General features: G+C 42.9%; 3 protein-coding genes across 4 annotated transcripts in view; 1 reads left to right on the top strand and 2 right to left on the bottom strand.

The window, feature by feature from the left end:
* The window catches only part of LOC127591554 (LHFPL tetraspan subfamily member 4 protein-like), a 219266-nt gene that overhangs the window by 46766 nt on the left and 154518 nt on the right, over positions 1–17982 (top strand). The window lies entirely within an intron of this gene.
* The window catches only part of LOC127591231 (keratin, type II cytoskeletal 8-like), a 114960-nt gene that overhangs the window by 56551 nt on the left and 40427 nt on the right, over positions 1–17982 (bottom strand). The window lies entirely within an intron of this gene.
* LOC127590852 (plexin-B1-like) overlaps positions 1–17982 on the bottom strand; it is a 48723-nt gene that overhangs the window by 9191 nt on the left and 21550 nt on the right. The window contains exons 2-23 of one of the 2 annotated variants that reach the window (XM_052050353.1): positions 16418–16480; positions 15213–16089; positions 14858–15100; positions 13708–13890; positions 11189–11317; positions 10067–10167; positions 9824–9956; positions 8640–8796; positions 8159–8267; positions 7401–7509; positions 6411–7160; positions 5074–5172; positions 4424–4546; positions 3917–4010; positions 3629–3798; positions 2919–3070; positions 2746–2851; positions 2222–2358; positions 1958–2131; positions 1217–1433; positions 885–1127; positions 89–265 (exon numbers count right to left, since the gene is read on the bottom strand). In XM_052050353.1, the coding sequence (XP_051906313.1) occupies positions 89–265; positions 885–1127; positions 1217–1433; positions 1958–2131; positions 2222–2358; positions 2746–2851; positions 2919–3070; positions 3629–3798; positions 3917–4010; positions 4424–4546; positions 5074–5172; positions 6411–7160; positions 7401–7509; positions 8159–8267; positions 8640–8796; positions 9824–9956; positions 10067–10167; positions 11189–11317; positions 13708–13890; positions 14858–15100; positions 15213–16079 (4473 nt within the window). In that variant the 5' untranslated portion in view covers positions 16080–16089; positions 16418–16480. The remainder of the gene's footprint in view (positions 1–88; positions 266–884; positions 1128–1216; positions 1434–1957; positions 2132–2221; positions 2359–2745; positions 2852–2918; positions 3071–3628; positions 3799–3916; positions 4011–4423; positions 4547–5073; positions 5173–6410; positions 7161–7400; positions 7510–8158; positions 8268–8639; positions 8797–9823; positions 9957–10066; positions 10168–11188; positions 11318–13707; positions 13891–14857; positions 15101–15212; positions 16090–16417; positions 16481–17982) is intronic. The other variant, XM_052050362.1, reaches the window with a different exon arrangement.

Here is a 17982-nt window from a genome sequence, read left to right as displayed (position 1 = left end):
TCTCTAGCATATCAGGTTTTCCTAATAATGATGCTAATAATAATATACAGTATGTCATATAGGTATACATTGTTATCTATTTACTCACTGTGAACTCAGGCAGACTATCCATAACCTCCTTTTTCTGGCTGGTGCCTACTGATGGCTGCTTGGCTGGTGGTTCACAGTACAAATGATTGTGAGTCAAGGTCTTCACTGAGCATACGCCATCCCCGATCCGGGCCTGGACCTCATTTTTGTAGATGGCTAGGTCCAGATTCTCTCCCTGAGGGAAAATGATTGTTAAAAATATGCCTGGAAATTCACAAAAAAAACCCCCGTCAGTTTTGTCTTACTGTAATCCGCAAAATAAACTTGAAAAAAATGAAACCTTATTTTTACATGTGTGTGACCATGTTTCAAAAGGGGAAGGCTGCCGTGCTTGTCCATATACTTTAGTCAGGCATTATAACTTTGTTTATAAATGGGTTAACTTATTTTTACACTTGTATGACTGAATTTCATATAAATAAAAGTTTCCACTATAAAGAGCAATGCTCAATTGAATAGGAAATAATTAAAAACGTAACATAAATGTGGCTTTGGGCGAGAGGCAGGTTACACCCTGAACTTGTTGTCAGTCATTTGCGGGGCACACATAGACAAAAATAAATAAATAAAAATCCTCAGGTTCACATGTGGACAATTTAAAGTCTTGAGTGAACGACCACGCACACTTTTGGGAATGCAGGATAAAAATCACAGTACATGGGGACGACCCACGCAAAGACAAGGAGAACAATCAACTTCTAAACCTCAAAAATATGAGGCAAATGTGTTAACCACTACCTCAGCTGGCGGACAGATGAATTAACTGTTTGTAAATCATGTCCATCGCCACATACCTCAACAGAGATAATGCTGCCAGGTTTGTGGTGGTACGGTTTGTCAGGGTCATTGCGGTTCAGCATATACAGCTTTGGGTTGGGTTCGTAGCTGAATGGTTCATTGCCCACATTGTTGAAGTCAAAATGAAGACTGTCCAGCAGGAAATGAACTTTGACCCTCGCTCTCCTGGCGTCCGGTCCCACAGCCGGCGTCGGACACAAGATGAGGGAGGAGCTGTTCACTATACAACGATTCTCATACTGGAGTTGGGGTTGGACAGAAGGAAGAAAGAATGCAATAAATATTTATTTGTAGAAAAGAAAAGGTGGATTTTTGCCACTTTGCAAACCTGCTTGACATGGCAAAGTGCGCCCTGAGAGCAGTCAGCCTCGGGGATGATCCTCCGCCGTCGCTTGAGTGGCATCTGCTCATCTCGTACTCTTAGCCGACTGATGCTACGCCTCCTCCTGGGAGGAAGAAAATCTGGCGGGCTGAGGGTGACTCGAATTTTGGGGTCTTGAACCACATCCAGGTTTTGACCAGACACGCTGATGATCCTACCTCCGCTGCCATGAAAAAATAAAAACAAAAGCTTGACAGATGAATTTATGCAGGTTTGCATACAATACAGCCAATTTCCAAACGGGTTCTTTTGATGTAAATGTATTAAAAATGTATTTATAATGGCTCATGTCACTGCATAGAAATTTGAAAAATCTTCAATGTCAAACTTGACCGAAATCAAAGTTGATAAAATCGTATCATTATCCTTGGGAATGATGCAAGGTTTAATGAAAGAATAATAATAATGATACAACGATAGTAATAATAATACCAATACTTAATATTATTATTACTTAATATTGAATCAATTTTCCAGTGAATAATGCAAAAATGAAAAAAAAGAAATTCAAAATGTTACAGCAAAACATTTGACCATGGCAATAAATTCAGTGTAAATTATTCAAACAATTGAGTACTGTACATAATTGACTAAATAAAATGCTACATGCTCCACTTGCATTAAAAATCAACAACAACAACATTCTAAACAATTCTAAATGTCTTTTTTTGATGAAGTGAAAAGCACCTGAGAAAGCTTTTGGATGGTGCAGCCCACGAAATGTTGGGGTTGGACATGTAGTGATACACAATGCCCAGAAGGTGGCGTTCAGCCCCTCCAAAGCGCACCATGATGCTATGTTCGCCAGTTCTGTTACTGGCTCTGGTCAGACAGCAGATCTGATCCTCCTCGATGCTTATCCTGAACAAAGACATTTCAACAACCACCCTCTCAAACAAAAAATAGGGGAGAAAAAAAGTAGTACATCGATAATGACGGTCTGACACTTACACCACACATGGTATTCCTCCAATGAGAACACTGACGTCACTTGGGTGGCCCGTCTTTAGGCGACGGCCTTTGATGGTGACAGACGAGCCTCCTGCTTTAGGCCCTCTTTGGGGGGAGAGACCGCTCAGTATGGGATCCTAGCATTGAGAAATAGAAATACAGCATGAGAAGAATGCCCGGAGAGAATAAAAACATACGGTTCCATAATACACTAACATCCAGCCGTGAGGGAGATTTACTGTCAAGATAAAAGAGGGCTCTGGGAAACACCGGAGGGTTGCTTCACAGCTCAAAGCCATTCATGTGCTTATCACTTTGTGCTAATTAATTAGAGGCTGGAGATGATCCAAGGAGATGAGTTGCTTGATTGAAAAGCAGCTTGCGCATGTGGCGTGATTCTAAGTGACACCTTGTTTAAAAACATACCACCAAAGCAAATATATTGAAGTAGTAACACAAAGACACTGCTAAAAAAAATTACATACAGTAGATTTCAAGCTTCTTTTCACAAAAACGGTACTTACCCGAAAGCTGAAGGTCTCAACAGACACTCCGAGTCCTCCCCCGCTTACTTTGACGGAGGCCTGTCCACTCTTTTCTCCCCGGCTGCTTGTAGTCTCACACACGATCCTAAATGACACAGGTGTAGTCAGCAAACGCGCCTATGCCAATTCATGATTTGACTTCACTTATTGACCTTGAGGAGATTTCATATCGGCTATTGATGACACTGCAGGGAACATCAGCAAGCGTAACAGAGTTGAGGATGTCTTCGGCCCTCTGTCCAAGATTGGAGCCTGAAATCGTCACCAAGGTTCCTCCCTCGACGGGGCCGGAGACGGGATCCAACTGAAACATGAGACAAAAGCTTTCTGATTGACCCAAGATCACATTTCAAACACACACAGACACACCGGCCTCCTGTTCATAACATAATATAATCATAGCTCAGAGGTATCGAGGTCGGTATCTGCAGGAAAGAACTTGGCTTGATGATCCTGGGTGAACGCTCAAGTTGATGGATGACTGTTTCCTGTTTTTGTGTCTTAATGTTGATCGTCTCTCAGTGGGTTGGCATCAAAAATAAGGTGTTGCGCACCACACAAAAAGTATTAACTCACGCTTCGGCTCGCCACTTTTTCCGATATTTCATTTCCTTGTAGCTGTTTATCGACATGACAATAAAAATTATGATAATTGAATGGACCACAAGAAAAAACAGTCTGAACAATAAAAACATGACACATAGGTAACGGGCAGTAAAATAATGGGGTGGAAAATATTCAGCAGCAACACCTTCTGCAACCGAACGCGTGTTTATATGCATGATTATCATTATTGACGGTTGTATTCATTTTTCTTTCAACGGACTCGAAACGTCCAAAGAGGATAAACTCCAACACTTACGAAATGAATGACAGGCGCGGGACAGGTGTTTTTGACATCGTCGGCGCAGGACTCATGGTAGACGCAGTGGGAGCCAGCGGGGCTCCCGCACCAAACGCAGCCGTACTTGGGGTCGGCGGTACGACATCGACTGCAGTCGGATCTCCCCACGGAGCAGTTGTAAAGAGTCACTGTGGCAGGAGAGAGAAAGAGAGGTCAGCGAGAAAAAATAGGTCATTGTTAGAGATACAGGACATTCTGCGTGGAGGGTTGCCAACGTGCTGTGGCACATCGAGAATTAGCCCCCACCGAAAAGGTCATCGGCGCTGTCAATGAGAAAGTTATCTTTCCTTCTCACGTTGAACATGGCCGGGTATTCCTCCATCAAAGCGGAATACGCGAACTGAAAAAGAAGCAGTCCAAAAACAGTGCTCGTTATTAGGCGTTATCTGTCTGGTTAAGATCGTGAACAGCTACATTTTATACGGTACATTGCTGAGTGCAGTTTATGGGTTTTTGAAAACAAAATGTCTGTCTTATTGACATTTGAATGAATCCTCTTTATTTCTCTGCTGAGACTATTTAAACATCAGAATCCTAACAATTACCAAATTCTACTTAAAGCTAAATTGGAACTTTACAGTTGCAGCTTGATAAGCCAAAAAAAAAAAAAAAAAAAGAGAGAGAAGAGCCAATTCATAAACATATCCTTGCGAAATGTAGGTTTCAAGTATGTTCTGTACATAGCAAACAAAAAGAGATTCATTCACAAATTATCAACATGATTACCTTTGGAGGGAAAAAAAAAAATCTGACCTGATGTGGTTTGCAGGTTATCAAAAAGAGGGAAGGCTGTTTCGCATCCGGTTCCACAGATGCTTCGACCACCACTGACCGATTTTCAATGTCCAGCACGCACTCGTAGTCCAGATTTTCATCCTAAACGTAAACAAAGCTTTTCAAGAAACACTTTTCTCAAAATTTGGAGAGGGACATAGACATGAAAAACAGCTCTACTTAAAAAATGAAGCCATCCATCAAAATGAGCCATCCATTTTTTGATCCGCTTATCCTCGCAAGGGTCGCAGAGGGTGCTGGAGCCGATCCGAGCTGTCTTCAGGCAGCAGGCGGGGGACACCCTGAACCGGTTGCCAGCCAATTGCAGGGCACACAGAGACAAACAACCATCCGCGCTCACACTCGCACCTCGGGACAATTTTGAGTGTTCAATCAGCCTGCCATGGATTTTTTTGGAATGTGGGAGGAAACCGGAATACCCGGAGAAAACCCACGCAGGCCCGGGGAGAACATGCAAACTCCACACAGGGAGGCCGGAGGTGAAATTGAGCCTGGTACTTGTGCACTGTGAGGTCGACGTGCTAACCACTGGACTACCGCCCCCCCCCCCCCCCCAAAAAGAACCGGCTTTTGCAAAACAATCAAATAGCCGTCAGGTTATACCATACCTGAAACAGGTTGAGGTGTTGTCCCACCACTGTAATCTTCCTTTCTACATTGACAGGAAGGAAGGAGGAATCCTGAATTTTCTCCACGCAAGGACAGTCCTGGAAAAATGAAACACATGCACTGGTTTGAATTGACTGAATTACATAAATTTTATTTAAAAAACAAAATCAAAACAACTAAAAAAGTTTTGTTCCTAAAAAAAAAAAAAAAACATTTAATACATTACATACACAGGTTGTTGAAATACTTCTTATCATGAGCCATTTTAAGTCAATGAGATGATGATACTGAAATGGGAGTTTTGACTGGAAACTGGCTGAAAAGCTCCGTTTCCAGTGACCTGAAATGCAGTTTGCATGTGGACGTAAAGCTAAAATGACCTACTCATAAAAAGATTGAGTTACTTGCCTTTGAGGTGACATTTCAGAATCAGCCTAAAATGTCCTATAAACTTTCCAGGTGAACTTAATTTGACCTTTTGTAAACTTTTGAATGATATTTCAGTACTTTTTTCACAACTTGCTCATCTCTATCAAGGAGCTGTGCCACAAAATTGATCAAGGCTCTAAAAAGAAGTTCTCACTGTGTGAGTGGCCATGGAAATTTAACAGTGTCACAGTGTCGGAGAGACCGGAGGATTCACAGAAAGCCAAAGAAGTGGACTTCCTTAAAACAGACACACAAAAAAAAAAGCTATAAGTCATTGGAGAACTGCAAGTTGCGTAAAACGCACTGGAACAAACAGTTGGACACGTGAATTCAAAAGTTTAGAGGCCAGATTACGTTCACCCGCAAAGGTTATTTGAGTGCATTTCACTGAAAGCAGAAATATCGTTTTATGAGTAGTGTAGAATAAAAGAATCGATAGGTGCACGTCAACCAAGTTATTTTTGTTTATTTTCTAATAAGACAAATTGTTTTTCAAAAATGAGTGTTTTACCGGGCAAATTCTACTTGTATGCCCATATCAGCTACAGCAGGGTTGTCCAACTCTGGTCCCTGTCCGGCATTTTTTCGACAACTTCTTCCAACACACCTGATTTAAACTGAGGGGTGAACAATTGGGACTGGAGGCGGAGGTAGCGAAATGCATGTTCATGTCAGAGTTAATCAGGGTTCGTTCAAGGTCGCAGATTTTCTCCAAACATTTGCCTAACGCTCTCAGAAGGAAATTTTGAACATGTCCAGGGTTTCCTTGAATCAAGAAAAGCACAGGTGAACGTTTGGCTCCCATGTGCGCCTATTGAACGAATCCTGACATGAGCGCAACATTCACTGTTTAGTGTCGTCGGGGCTAGGGAGTTGGACACCCCTGAGCTACAGCTTCTGAACTCACCATTAAGTAAGAAAGAGCGGAATCTGCCTGGTAATTTTCATCAGAGTTGGGCTGAAACACCATGTCAGGGGATTGTGTAAAGGCGAAGTTGTCATTTGCACCTGCCCAAAAAAAACGGACTCTGTCCCCCTCTGCGCCAGATTGAGGCCTCCCCCGCACCCATGGAGAAGTGTCACTCTTATCCAAGCTCACTACTGCAATTTCCCCAGTCAAGTCACTGCCGTCTGACAAAGTCGCAACTTCACCGGATGCGGTTGAGCTTAGACCAGAGGAAGAGCCTGCTGGCTCACCGGAGGGTTCAACGAGGCCCACTTCGGAGTCTATGGGCATAACTGTACTGCTCGGTAATGTGTGAGAATCGTTGCCGGCATTCTCTCCAGTTTCTACCACCCAATCAATACGCTCGTCCTCTGATAAATGTCTCGTTGTGGCCACATTTCCATCAGACGTTGTGAGCATGTCAAAGATAAAGCTGTCTGTGATGCCGGCTTCTGAGTGCAGACTGGTGGCCTGGCTGAAGGTCCCAATGAAGTGGGGTGCGGGGTCCGTGGCGCGGCGCGATGTGGACTCGCTGTTAAGAGTGGAAGTGGGTGTTGCTGTGGTGGCAGCTGGAGTGGTTGTAGCAGGTGTCGCGGTGGGTGGCAGCTGCGTCGCTGTCACTGATGTTGTTGTTGTTGTTGTCGTAGCGGTCGTCACAGTTAAAGTGGTTTTTCTGGTGGGTGGTGGAATGGTGGATGTCGGCGGTTTGTACTTGTGGATGGAGAAGTGCAAACGAACAAGCAGGAAAGGGCAAGGAAAAAAAAAAAGGCAAGGGAGCACAAAATTAGGATAAACAAAAAGACTGAAGAATCCAAAATAATAACAAAACAAAAGTGGAAATGGAAAATGTACACAAGCGCAGCAAACCGGGCGAGGCACACAAACATACGTGTGTGGCATGATGCGAGTCGGTGAGACTTTGACAGAGCCTTGCCATAAATGTCGACTCACATTTTGATTGTAGATGGTGACGCCTCGGCTGCAGGTGTGTCTGTGTGTGCAGACATGCTCATGGATACACCAGTTACACCCCCAGCGACTGCTAACACAACCTTGGCATCTAGTAAAAAAAAAAAAAAGCAAACAAAAAAATAAAATACAACACTAAATCATTCATAATTAGCTAAATATCCTCAATACATGCCATTCATCCATTTTCTAATCCTCTTATCCTCACAAGGGCCGCGGGCATGTTGTGACCCAGCCCAGCCATCATCGGGCAGCAGGCAGGGGACACCCTGAACTGGTTGCCAGCCAATTGCAGGGCACACAGAGACGAACATACTCACAGTCACACCTAGGGACAATTTAGAGTGTTCAATTCACCTGACATGCGTGTTTTTGGAATGTGGGAGGAAAACGGAGTACCCGGAGAAATCCCACACAAGTCCGGGGAGAATATGCAAACTCCACACACGATGGCAAGACCCGGAATCGAACCTTGCACCTTTGCACTGTAATGTGCGAACCCGTCGCTCCCCGTGCCACCCCCTCCTCAATACATTGACGACAAAATGTATTTTATCACAGTTAACACAGAAAAGAAAATGTCTCACCGAAAGCGTTGTTTATATGTCATTGTGCTCGCTGCTGAATAAAAAGGTCTCACTCAGGCAAGAAAGCACATGATTTATCGGATCGAATTATGTTCTGGTGACACATACAGAATGTGTGTGTGTGTGTGTGCGCACATACGCGCGTATACTCACGGCCTCCGTTCAGAGAGCTTCTGCACAAGGCTACAGTCGTACAAGGTAAATTCCGACTCCGCTACCGTTACGTTGAGGAAACGTAGGGAAAGGATCACCATCACGAACTCTGGAGGACGGCCAAACCACTTGATTACAATGATTACGCTATATTCCAATACAAACTAAACAAAGTGTATTTTTTTTAATAACCGCTATATTTGCGAATGCAGATAAGTTGGAAAGGTATCGCTAGGGGAAAAAAAAGCACATTTTTCTCAGCATTTCGCACTTTTGAAAAGGGCATTGAGAAAACATCTTTTTAAACATTGGATATTTCTTTTTCGTGTACTCCATTTTATGAGCAACTTCAAATTCATCGATCCACAGTCAAGTTTCTTTCTACAACTATTCTAAACCGATATTTTTGTAGCCCAGTGTGTAGCAAAGTGTTGTGTTACAACATATAGCCGTATACCTGCGGAGTAAACCTGAGGCTTACCGTTTCCATGCCCAATGGGCGGTAGACTACTGGCATCAGGGGTGGGGCATACAACACCGGTGTTTGTGAACAAGGCAGGAGTTTCGGTGTCATGGAAGAAGCAAGAGTAGGCCTCTCCTTCTCCTAAACTAGGGAGTCCTTCGACTGACACTGTAATCTGTGGGAGAGGAAAATAATAATCATCAAAAAAGGCAATGAGCTTTTTGACTGTAAATCAACCTTGAAAGCAGTGATATATATTGTCTATATTATGGGACTCCCCTGCCCCTAAAAATATATATATTTGTGAGGTAGCTATGACTGCAAGTGTTTTTGTTTTGTTTTGTTTTGTTTTCAATAGCATTTAGAGATGAAAAAGAATGCACATTTTGTAATTACTGTCGTGAATACTATTGGTGAATTATTACGGTTCCCAGTATTATGACAATATTCGATGACTACGATGGGAGTGATCTTTGACTCTTTCCATGCATTCTCTGCATTCTCAGTTATATTAGATGAAGTTTCCATCTGTAGGCTAGTCATATTTGTAGGCGGAAAAATATCGGCTTGGAGAAGCCAAAAGCCAGCCACAACTTCCCAAAACACGAACTACAGTAGTTACCATGATTATAATTTGAGACAGTAATGCTTCATATTGACATTTTATTGTGGTTTAAACGACCCCACAAAATAATAATAATAGTAGTACCATATTTTCCCCACTATAAGGCACACCTAAAACAATGCTCGCTGAAGACCTAAAACAATCCGACAATGCTCCTTATCATTCGATGGACTAATATTCTGATTTCTTGGAAGTCATATTTAAATTTTCTATAAAGCGCTTTGAAGCCTCAATATAAATAAAGCCGTCTTGTATTGTATTGTATTTCCTTTAACATAGCTCCATCTAGTGGATGCATAATACAATCGCAGCCACTGTTGTTGCTTCTATTTTATGCGCCTGATAACGCGGTGCGCCCTACATATGAAAACAGTTTTAAAATAGGCCATTCATTGAAGGCGCGCCTGATAATCCGAAGCGTCTTATAGTGCGGAAAATACGGTAATCATTATGGGCATTTTTTTTTTTAAAGCTGATGGAGAATTTAGGAGAAAAAAACAGTCACAGTAGGCAACATTTTGATATTTTGTCATTACTATATATTTAGAAGATGTGCACCCCCCCCGCCCCCCATTACATTTGTCTTCTCCCCGCGGCTGATGTTGTATAGGCTGAGATGCTGGATGCTGAGGCACTGCTGTGTGTGGTTGAAACTCCACAACCACTGACCCTTGACTGACCCTCGCCGGCACTCCCAACGTTGTCCACACCTGAAGCACCAATGTGAGTTGTAAGAACGAACGAAATACAAGCAAAGAGCATGAGAACATAACTTCAACGGGGCTTTGTTCTGCAAAAACAAAGTTGCACGCGGACTCACCGCCCCTCCAGGACACACCAGCCACAGTATGGGTCATTGGCAGACAGACAGGACTGGCAATCGAGATGATCAGCACATTCTGCCACAGGACGCTTCTCTACCTGAAGGTCAAATGTATCCTTTTAACTCATTCAGTACCAGACAATTCTGGAGCAAGTCTGAAAAGACGTTTAAAAACGTCTTTGGGAGTGAATGAGGTAACCAAGTTGTAGTCCATTTACATTCATTCAGGATTTCAAATTTAAAGAGTGGGCTCTCTGAAGAAAATCTCATAGCTTCCCACACAGACACTCTGTCGTGAGTATGCCTTCACAAAAGTGGCCGCTTTCTCTGATCAATACTATTGTTGTGTCTGACCCCACACCTCCCGCTAACTGTTGGGTCCAATACAGAAGGTGAGTGACCTTTGGCCTCGACTGAACAGCTGCTCTCATTTTGCTATTATGCTCCTTGCCCTGTGATCCTTTATGCCAGTTTGTCTGCGGGAGACGTAGCTTGAGGAAGTATCAAAATGTGGACAATGGCGACAAACAATCAATTATCTGGAGACGAATGACGGACCATTTTCAGTCTTTTGCATGGAGACATCTGGCTGTTGGTTGAATGGACAGGCCACCACACTGGAAAGGCTACAGCTGTTAAACCATTTCAAACAAGAGCACTCTAAGAGAGCCAAGATTTTGTCACACATGCAAAATCAATGCGCAGCCACAGTCTCTGATTTTAATACCTTTAAGGGGATTCAAATTCATCCAGAGCTTCCTCTGAATTCAAGAAAACAAAATGAATGCAAACTGGATTTTCAGCCAAATGTGGACCCGATCCAAATCGGACTATATTTACACTACTTGTCGCAAGACAAAAAAACAATTCCAACTTGTTTATGCTCATGTTGCCAAGTTCAAGATGTGTCATGACAGGACAGAGTTTCACCCTTTAAAATAATGATGAAAGAACAAAAGAGAAGACGAACTTATCATGACAACAAACAAATACATCAGGTTCACGAGCTAAAAAATGTATTGTTACCGCACCTCTCCTTTATCAAGTTGACAGTAAAGACGTAAAAGAAGAATTGCTGATTCATCCATGAAAGTGTATCTATCCTCCGACACGACTTACAGAAGCTTTGGTCATGATGTAGATGTGCGCGCCTTTCTGGTCCAGTATGAGGTCGCTGTTAATGGGGGAGTTGGGCTGGATGGTCACATTGGCATACACCTCCACTTGGCCATTTGGGCCCAGATATACCTGAGAAAGACCATTCAAGGATATAGACTCTCCATTTCATGCACAAAGTAGATGAATAGTACATCAATCTTACATTGATGAAGAAGGTATTGTATTGTTGCGGTGCATTGAGAAACATTGTGGATGTTTTAATTGGTTCTTCAGCGACACAATTTTGAAAGTATAAGAAAAACGAAAAAAAGTTTAAAATGGTTGGGATTGTTCATGCAAGAGGCAAATAAACATATACTAAAAATGTTATTTAAATAACCCTTTCATGCACCAATCATAATAACCTGTAACCTGATAACATGATAAGCTGTCCACTGTAGTGACCGATGTCCCTGAAATGGTTACAATAAATAACTAAGTTACAAAAACTACATCGTTGCTCTGACAATTTTGGGAAAGATCAACGGCAAAAAAACTATTTTTAGTTTAGGTTAGCTTGCCCTGCGAGTGTGGCAATTGGATGTATAAGTATGTCCCCCTTTTGCATAACAATGCATTTAAAACTTGGGACAGCACAACCGTAAAACTGCTCGGGGAGAGGCCAGCACCAACGATTAGATTGTGCCTTGATCCACCTTCTCAGTAATGCAGAGTTGAAAGGAGTTTTTTTTTCATGGGCGATATGGCATAACACCTTCTTGTGACTGCTTGCATCATTCAAAAGCTCAAGAACTGCATTGCTGAATTGGCAATATGGAGCAGTATTTTTTTTGTTGGTGATACAAAAACGTTTAGCCCTAAACCCAATAAAACGTTTGCAAGATCGCAGCCGAAGTGGCTATGAATGTGATTAGCACACTCAAAAATCCAATATAAGCAGAGTAAGACACCCCTGGTTTCAAATGATTCCCCAGCCTTCAAACTCTCATGTTGCCTCATGTTTATGACATTAGGAGACTTTTTTTTTTTTGCTGCCTCTCTCCATCCGGCGGCACACGATCACTGTGAGCAGAATCGCCATTATGAGGATGCACTCAACACATAATGGCAATGAAAGTTGTTCTGTGGTGCTTGGTGGTTTAGAAGTAATGTACTCGTGCAGATTTTACAAAAATCAATTTGTCTTATTCCTTATCAGATGGATGTCAACGGTGCGCTACAGGTGGTTATACACAGCTGCTGAGTTGGCAGTTACAAAATCAAGTGTTGCTTGCACATGGAATAATATTTCTGGTCAGTCGTCTTCCAAAATAAAGAAAAATACATTTCTGTCTCATAGTCTTAGCTCAAAAATGCATCACTTTCCAAGTGTCCAACAATCACATCATAAAGTGCACGTAATAAAAACCAAATCGCAGGATTACGGAGCTATTCTTCTCCGCGTGTGCCGGAGCTCTGTGAAGGACGGAATGACTGAAATCTTCAAGGTGTTAACAATCGCTGACATTTGCTGCTCATGTTTTAACATGTGCAAAGTGTGCTCAATTTTCTGACGAATGAATCAAGTAACTGGGTACGCTGCCGTGTGCATTCCAGCACTTATCCAACTTCCAATGCCGTGTTTTCAAATATCAATTCTAAATATTTAGGGGAAACATTCTTGAAATATTTTTTGACCACATAAGAAACTGTTTAATGCACTGGTCCCCAACCCCTGAGCCACGGACCGGTATCCGCTCCATGGGTCATTTGGTACCGGGCCACACAGAAAGAATCAAGAACTTACATTACGTTTCATTTATTTCGGAATCTGAAAGATGTTTTGCTTTGAAAAATTACAGAATTCTCTGTTAAATCAGTTTACAGTTTGTTACTCGACACAGCTCAAGGCAAGCTTCTCCGTTACGTGACAGGTTACTGCTAAAATAAAACCCGGAAGCTAGCAAAATGAGTAAAAAACAAACGTCTTTGGAAAGTGTCTTTGGGAAGGGGAAAAGACCCAGCCAGGAGACAGTAGAGGAGCCTACGACTTTCAAGATAAAAGAGCTACATTTAATAGACAGTATGAGCAGTCCTACTTAAAATACGAATTTATCTCAACGGGGGATTCCCACGCACCAAGCCCACTCGGCATAATATGCGGCGATGGTGAGCCGTATTTTTCCTGCACTTTTTTATTTGCGGTGTATCTTATTTTGAAGGCACTTTTAAACGTTAGCGATCAGAGAGCATTGCGGCCAGATAGGACGTTCCTCGTGTCATGATTCATCTTTTATTTTTATGTTTAGAAAATATAACAGTTTTCATGCAGGTCATAACACATTATATCGTCGTATTTATCCGGCCTTGAAGGTTGGTCCCTGAAAATATTGTCTGACATTAAACCGGTCCGTGGGGCAAAAAAGGGTGGGGCCCGCTGATTTAATGTACAAAAAAAAAAAACAACAACAACAACTTGGCAGGTGGGTGCACAAAAACTGGAGGGAGTCAAGTACTGAGTGATGAATGTGATGAGCTACCTTGTGAAGTGTCCCTTTGGAGTCTCCCAGGAAAGCAATGCTGTGGTCGTACCTCACACTGACAGCCACAGCCGTGAGGTGGGTAGAAAACGTTTGCCACACAGCCTTGGCTACTACCGGCACTCTGCTCGCCATTGGACTCGGGGTGTGATCGGAGCCGCAGGGATATGCTTGAAGGGTATTCTGCAACATAGACGTGACTATGGTTTATTCCAAGCTGATCTGTCCTTCGCGAGAGAAAAACATTCGACGATAGAGAAATTTAATTCATGTTTAACTGTCACCAAACACCGTAATGTTCTGGAGATTCTGTTTTGGATGTCTTCTAATCTAATCTTTGGTAATTTCATGACTTCCTGTTGGTTCTCCAATGACTTAATGTTCTTCAATCGTTGGGACGGGTGTACAGCATCAATCAAAGTGTGTCACACCCAATCTAAATTTCTTGTCTGCAAAGTCTCAAAACGCTGCAGATTGAGGAAAAAGGCGAGAAATGTCAAAGTTTTTCAACCCTGCTGTTTGCGTCTGGAAAACCACATTTTATTGTCATCTATCCTTCTGCCTCTCGAGTTTCATTCTGCATTTCTTCAGTTCTTTTCTGTGGTAATATTTCTGGCAGCGCTTGTCTTTGTCCTTTCATGTTGTCCATTTTGACCTTGTTCCTCCTTGCCGGTGCTCATTACATCGTTGTACAAAGCTGATTCCAAGTTGCCTTGGTTTACTGAACTCCAACTGCCAAGATGTAAGCATCTGTGGATAGCAGCGGGGCTCAACGAGAGGGTTGCAGCTGGCCAAACCTACTTTTGGGGCTTCTGGGCTTCACTCCCGTGGCCTAATTACAAGACTTGCCTAAAAATCACTTCACTGCATAGCATAATGCAGTTTAATCCCACTAAAGCTGCCACACTTTGTTGCTTGACTGGACTTTTACTATGTTTACGCTTTCTCTGGCCACTGACACCAAGTGAAATGAGTAAATAGCAGGAAATGATCTATGGTAATGGCCCTCATAAATTTATTAGCCAGTGTGCAAGCTGTTTCAAGGACATTAAAAAAAGGTTTAGAGTGCAATTTTGCAGGGGAGTAGGATAACAGACAAGATAAAAGGAACATGCCAGTTTTACAAAATATCTATATACTGTGTGCATACCCTGAGTAAGTTGGCACAGCTCGACTTGACCTCATACTCGATGTAGGCCACCTCTCTTCCATCCTCCAACATCCCATCTTGGGTGTAACACAGGTCTCTTATGGCGTCAATGCGTCTGTCAAGTGCATCCAGATGGAAGACGCACAGAGCTGAGCCATCCAAAGGATTTTGGTTCGTGGCGCTAACACGGGTGGAGAAGACTCCCAATAAGTCCTCGCCCTGCCTGTCTTGACCTTGACCCACCTGTTAGTTGTAGACAAAATCCAAGGAATTCAGTGAGGTGCCATAGCAGTGGTATAATCTTGAGCTGAAGACAGAAGCAACAAAACATTTGAAGGAGAGATACTACATTTACCTGCGCTGCTTGGAGAAGGTTGTAAATTCTGGAAGGGGAGGAGGGCGATCGACAAACGAGAGGAACTTCCACATAGGAATAGTAAGAGGTGTCATCAAGGCAAACCCTGGCCGCATAGGTCTGATATTCCCTTGATGATGACTTTATGTCTCGGCGGTAAAACAAGAAGTACACGTATGTTCGCCGTGTGAATGTGGTCACAAAATGGTGGTCATATTCCGACATACGGCCAGCGACGGCGAGCTTAGCCGTCTCCTCATAGGAAAAAATCGGTTCTGATGAAAGGTGTCGGGTGGAAATTGGTGGCTGGCTGGCGGTGTAGCCCCTACCCACATACATCACAGACTTTTCCCCACCCCGAAGCCCCACCACAAGCCCCACGGTTGAAACCAACGGATCATTGGCTGCCACGTACTGAGTGTCCATTGGCCTCTCGGTGGAGAAAAGAACCTCACTGATTGACGTCAGGCTCCGTTTTTGGCAGGTGCCTTGGTATACACTGCCGCAGGTAATCAATTCCGATCCTTTCGGATCCACCAGTAGTAATTTGTTGTGGTTACTGGTTCTCCTGGCCTGGGGACAGTTGGACTCTGTCACAGGAGGGATGCAGTCTTTGCTGTCACTCACAGGTCCAGTTTGCTCCTCTTGTTCCAACCGAAGTCCATCTAATCCATCCAGCTGAAAAAGGTGGTCCCTGGCCCCCACATAGACTTTCCCTATGGATGGGTCGGGATGGAGCACCAGGTGCTGGAATTCGGTGTCATCACGGGAAAAACTTGGGTAAGAGTGACCATGGACCAAGGCAACGATGACGACGATGATGAAAAACAAGAGTAGGGAGGAGTTCTGAGCCTTCCCATGTAGCATGGCAGATATTCTGAAGAGGGAGAAAGCAGCAGAGTTACACACTGTTTCAGTTGAAGACTTCTGCTCTGTTGGGAGCTGTTAGGTGCCTACTGTTGAGTCTAGGCAGAAAATTGTAGCATTCAATAAAGTTATACTACTGAGCATTGTATCTGTGCTCAAACCTGAGTGATAGAAACACACAATTAGTTCAGTAAGTATGCAGAAGTTCATTAAAACCGCAGCAAAGAATGCTGCTAAACAAATCTTGCAGTTGTCAGTTGTACAAGAGATTATTGAACATTGTCATTGGAGTCTTATGTTGCAATTAGATAAACGGTCTTCATTGAGAAATGTTTTACCATCTATGTTCTTTGTTGAGACGAAGACTCCTACCGCCTAATCATAGCCCATTTCTTCTCCGCCTGTCAGGATGAAAAATAAAAGGAAAAAAAAAGTGATCATTGGGTTCAGACATTAAAATGAGACATAAGCATTCCTAAAGAGATTGGGGCAAATTGCATGATTAGCATATAATTAAAATATTCACCGACTTGTCACCTCTTTCAGTCTACTCGCACAGTTTTGACAATGGGCAGTGTTCTTTACATTTTGGGCATTCAAAACAACTCATTTCCCATCTCATGAGCAATCACTTAACACCTCTGAGAGAGTACTTTGCACATACTGAGCGCATTCCCATTTGTGCTGAAATCTCTTTAATTATTGAGCAGGTTCCTCAGACCTCTCACTGACCTCACAGAGAAAAAAGGTCAGAGGAATGAGTGAGTAACTCTTAAGCACCACAGAGTTATACCCTTTGAAACCGCCTAGAGACAGACATAACAAGGACCTTAATTTACATTGATATGCTTTGCTAATGAGTGTTATTTCTAGCTTGATACTCAACAATGTGCTACACGATTGTCAGGCGGTACAGTAGCCAAACGGTTACCACGTCCACCTCACAGTTCTGAGGTCCAGGATTTGAATCCGGGCTACGGCCTTTCTGTGTGGACATATTCCCCGTTCTCCTCATGCTTGCGTGAGTTTTCTCTGGGTACTGCGGTTTTCTCCCACATTCCAAAAATGTGCATGGTAAGTTTTTGTGTCACTCTTGACGCCTTTGGGAAAGGGGAAAAGGCTCAGCCAGGAGACAGCAGAGGGGCCTACGACTTTCAAGGAAAAAATCTGAAAGATGTTTTGTTTTGAAAAATTACCGGATTCTCTGTTACATCAGTCTACAGTTTGTCACTCGACACAGCTCAAGGCACGCTTCTCGGTTACCGCGAAAATGAAACCTGGGAGCTACCAAAATGAGTAAAAAACAAATGTCTTTGGAAAGGGGAAAAGACCGAGCCAGGAGACAGAAGAGGAGCCTATGACTTTCAAGAAAAAGAAGGCTACATTTAATAGACAGTATCATGAGTCCTACTTAAAATACGGATTTATCTCAAAGGGAGATTCCCACGCACCAAGCCCACTCTGCATAATAATACCGCGATGGTGAGTCGTATTTTTCATGCACTTTGTATTTGCAATGTATCTTATTTTAAAGGCATGTTTAAACATGACCATAGCGACCAGAGAGCGTTACGGCCAAATAGGACGTTCCTCGTGTCATGATTTGTGTTTATTTTTATGTTTAGAAAATACCAGTTTTTATGCAGCTCATATAATATTATATGACAATATAATATAATACAACGATATAATATTATATATATCGATAATATTGTATTGTTGTATTTTGAGAACCGCTGATCCACAGTATCTCACCTAACTCTTCTTTACTCACTGGGGCAACAAGAAGGACAAAGCAGGGGAGGGTCTAAACGGAAGCAGATGAAAGAGTGTCTAGATGACCGGAGGCCATCCAGGAGCAGGTGCAAATGTTGGGCTGCATGTCTGGTTAGGGGGGTGTGAA

Source organism: Hippocampus zosterae, chromosome 2 (assembly GCF_025434085.1).
Source record: "Hippocampus zosterae strain Florida chromosome 2, ASM2543408v3, whole genome shotgun sequence".
Taxonomy (NCBI): Eukaryota; Metazoa; Chordata; class Actinopteri; order Syngnathiformes; family Syngnathidae; genus Hippocampus; species Hippocampus zosterae.
This window is presented reverse-complemented; position numbering and strand designations above follow the sequence as displayed.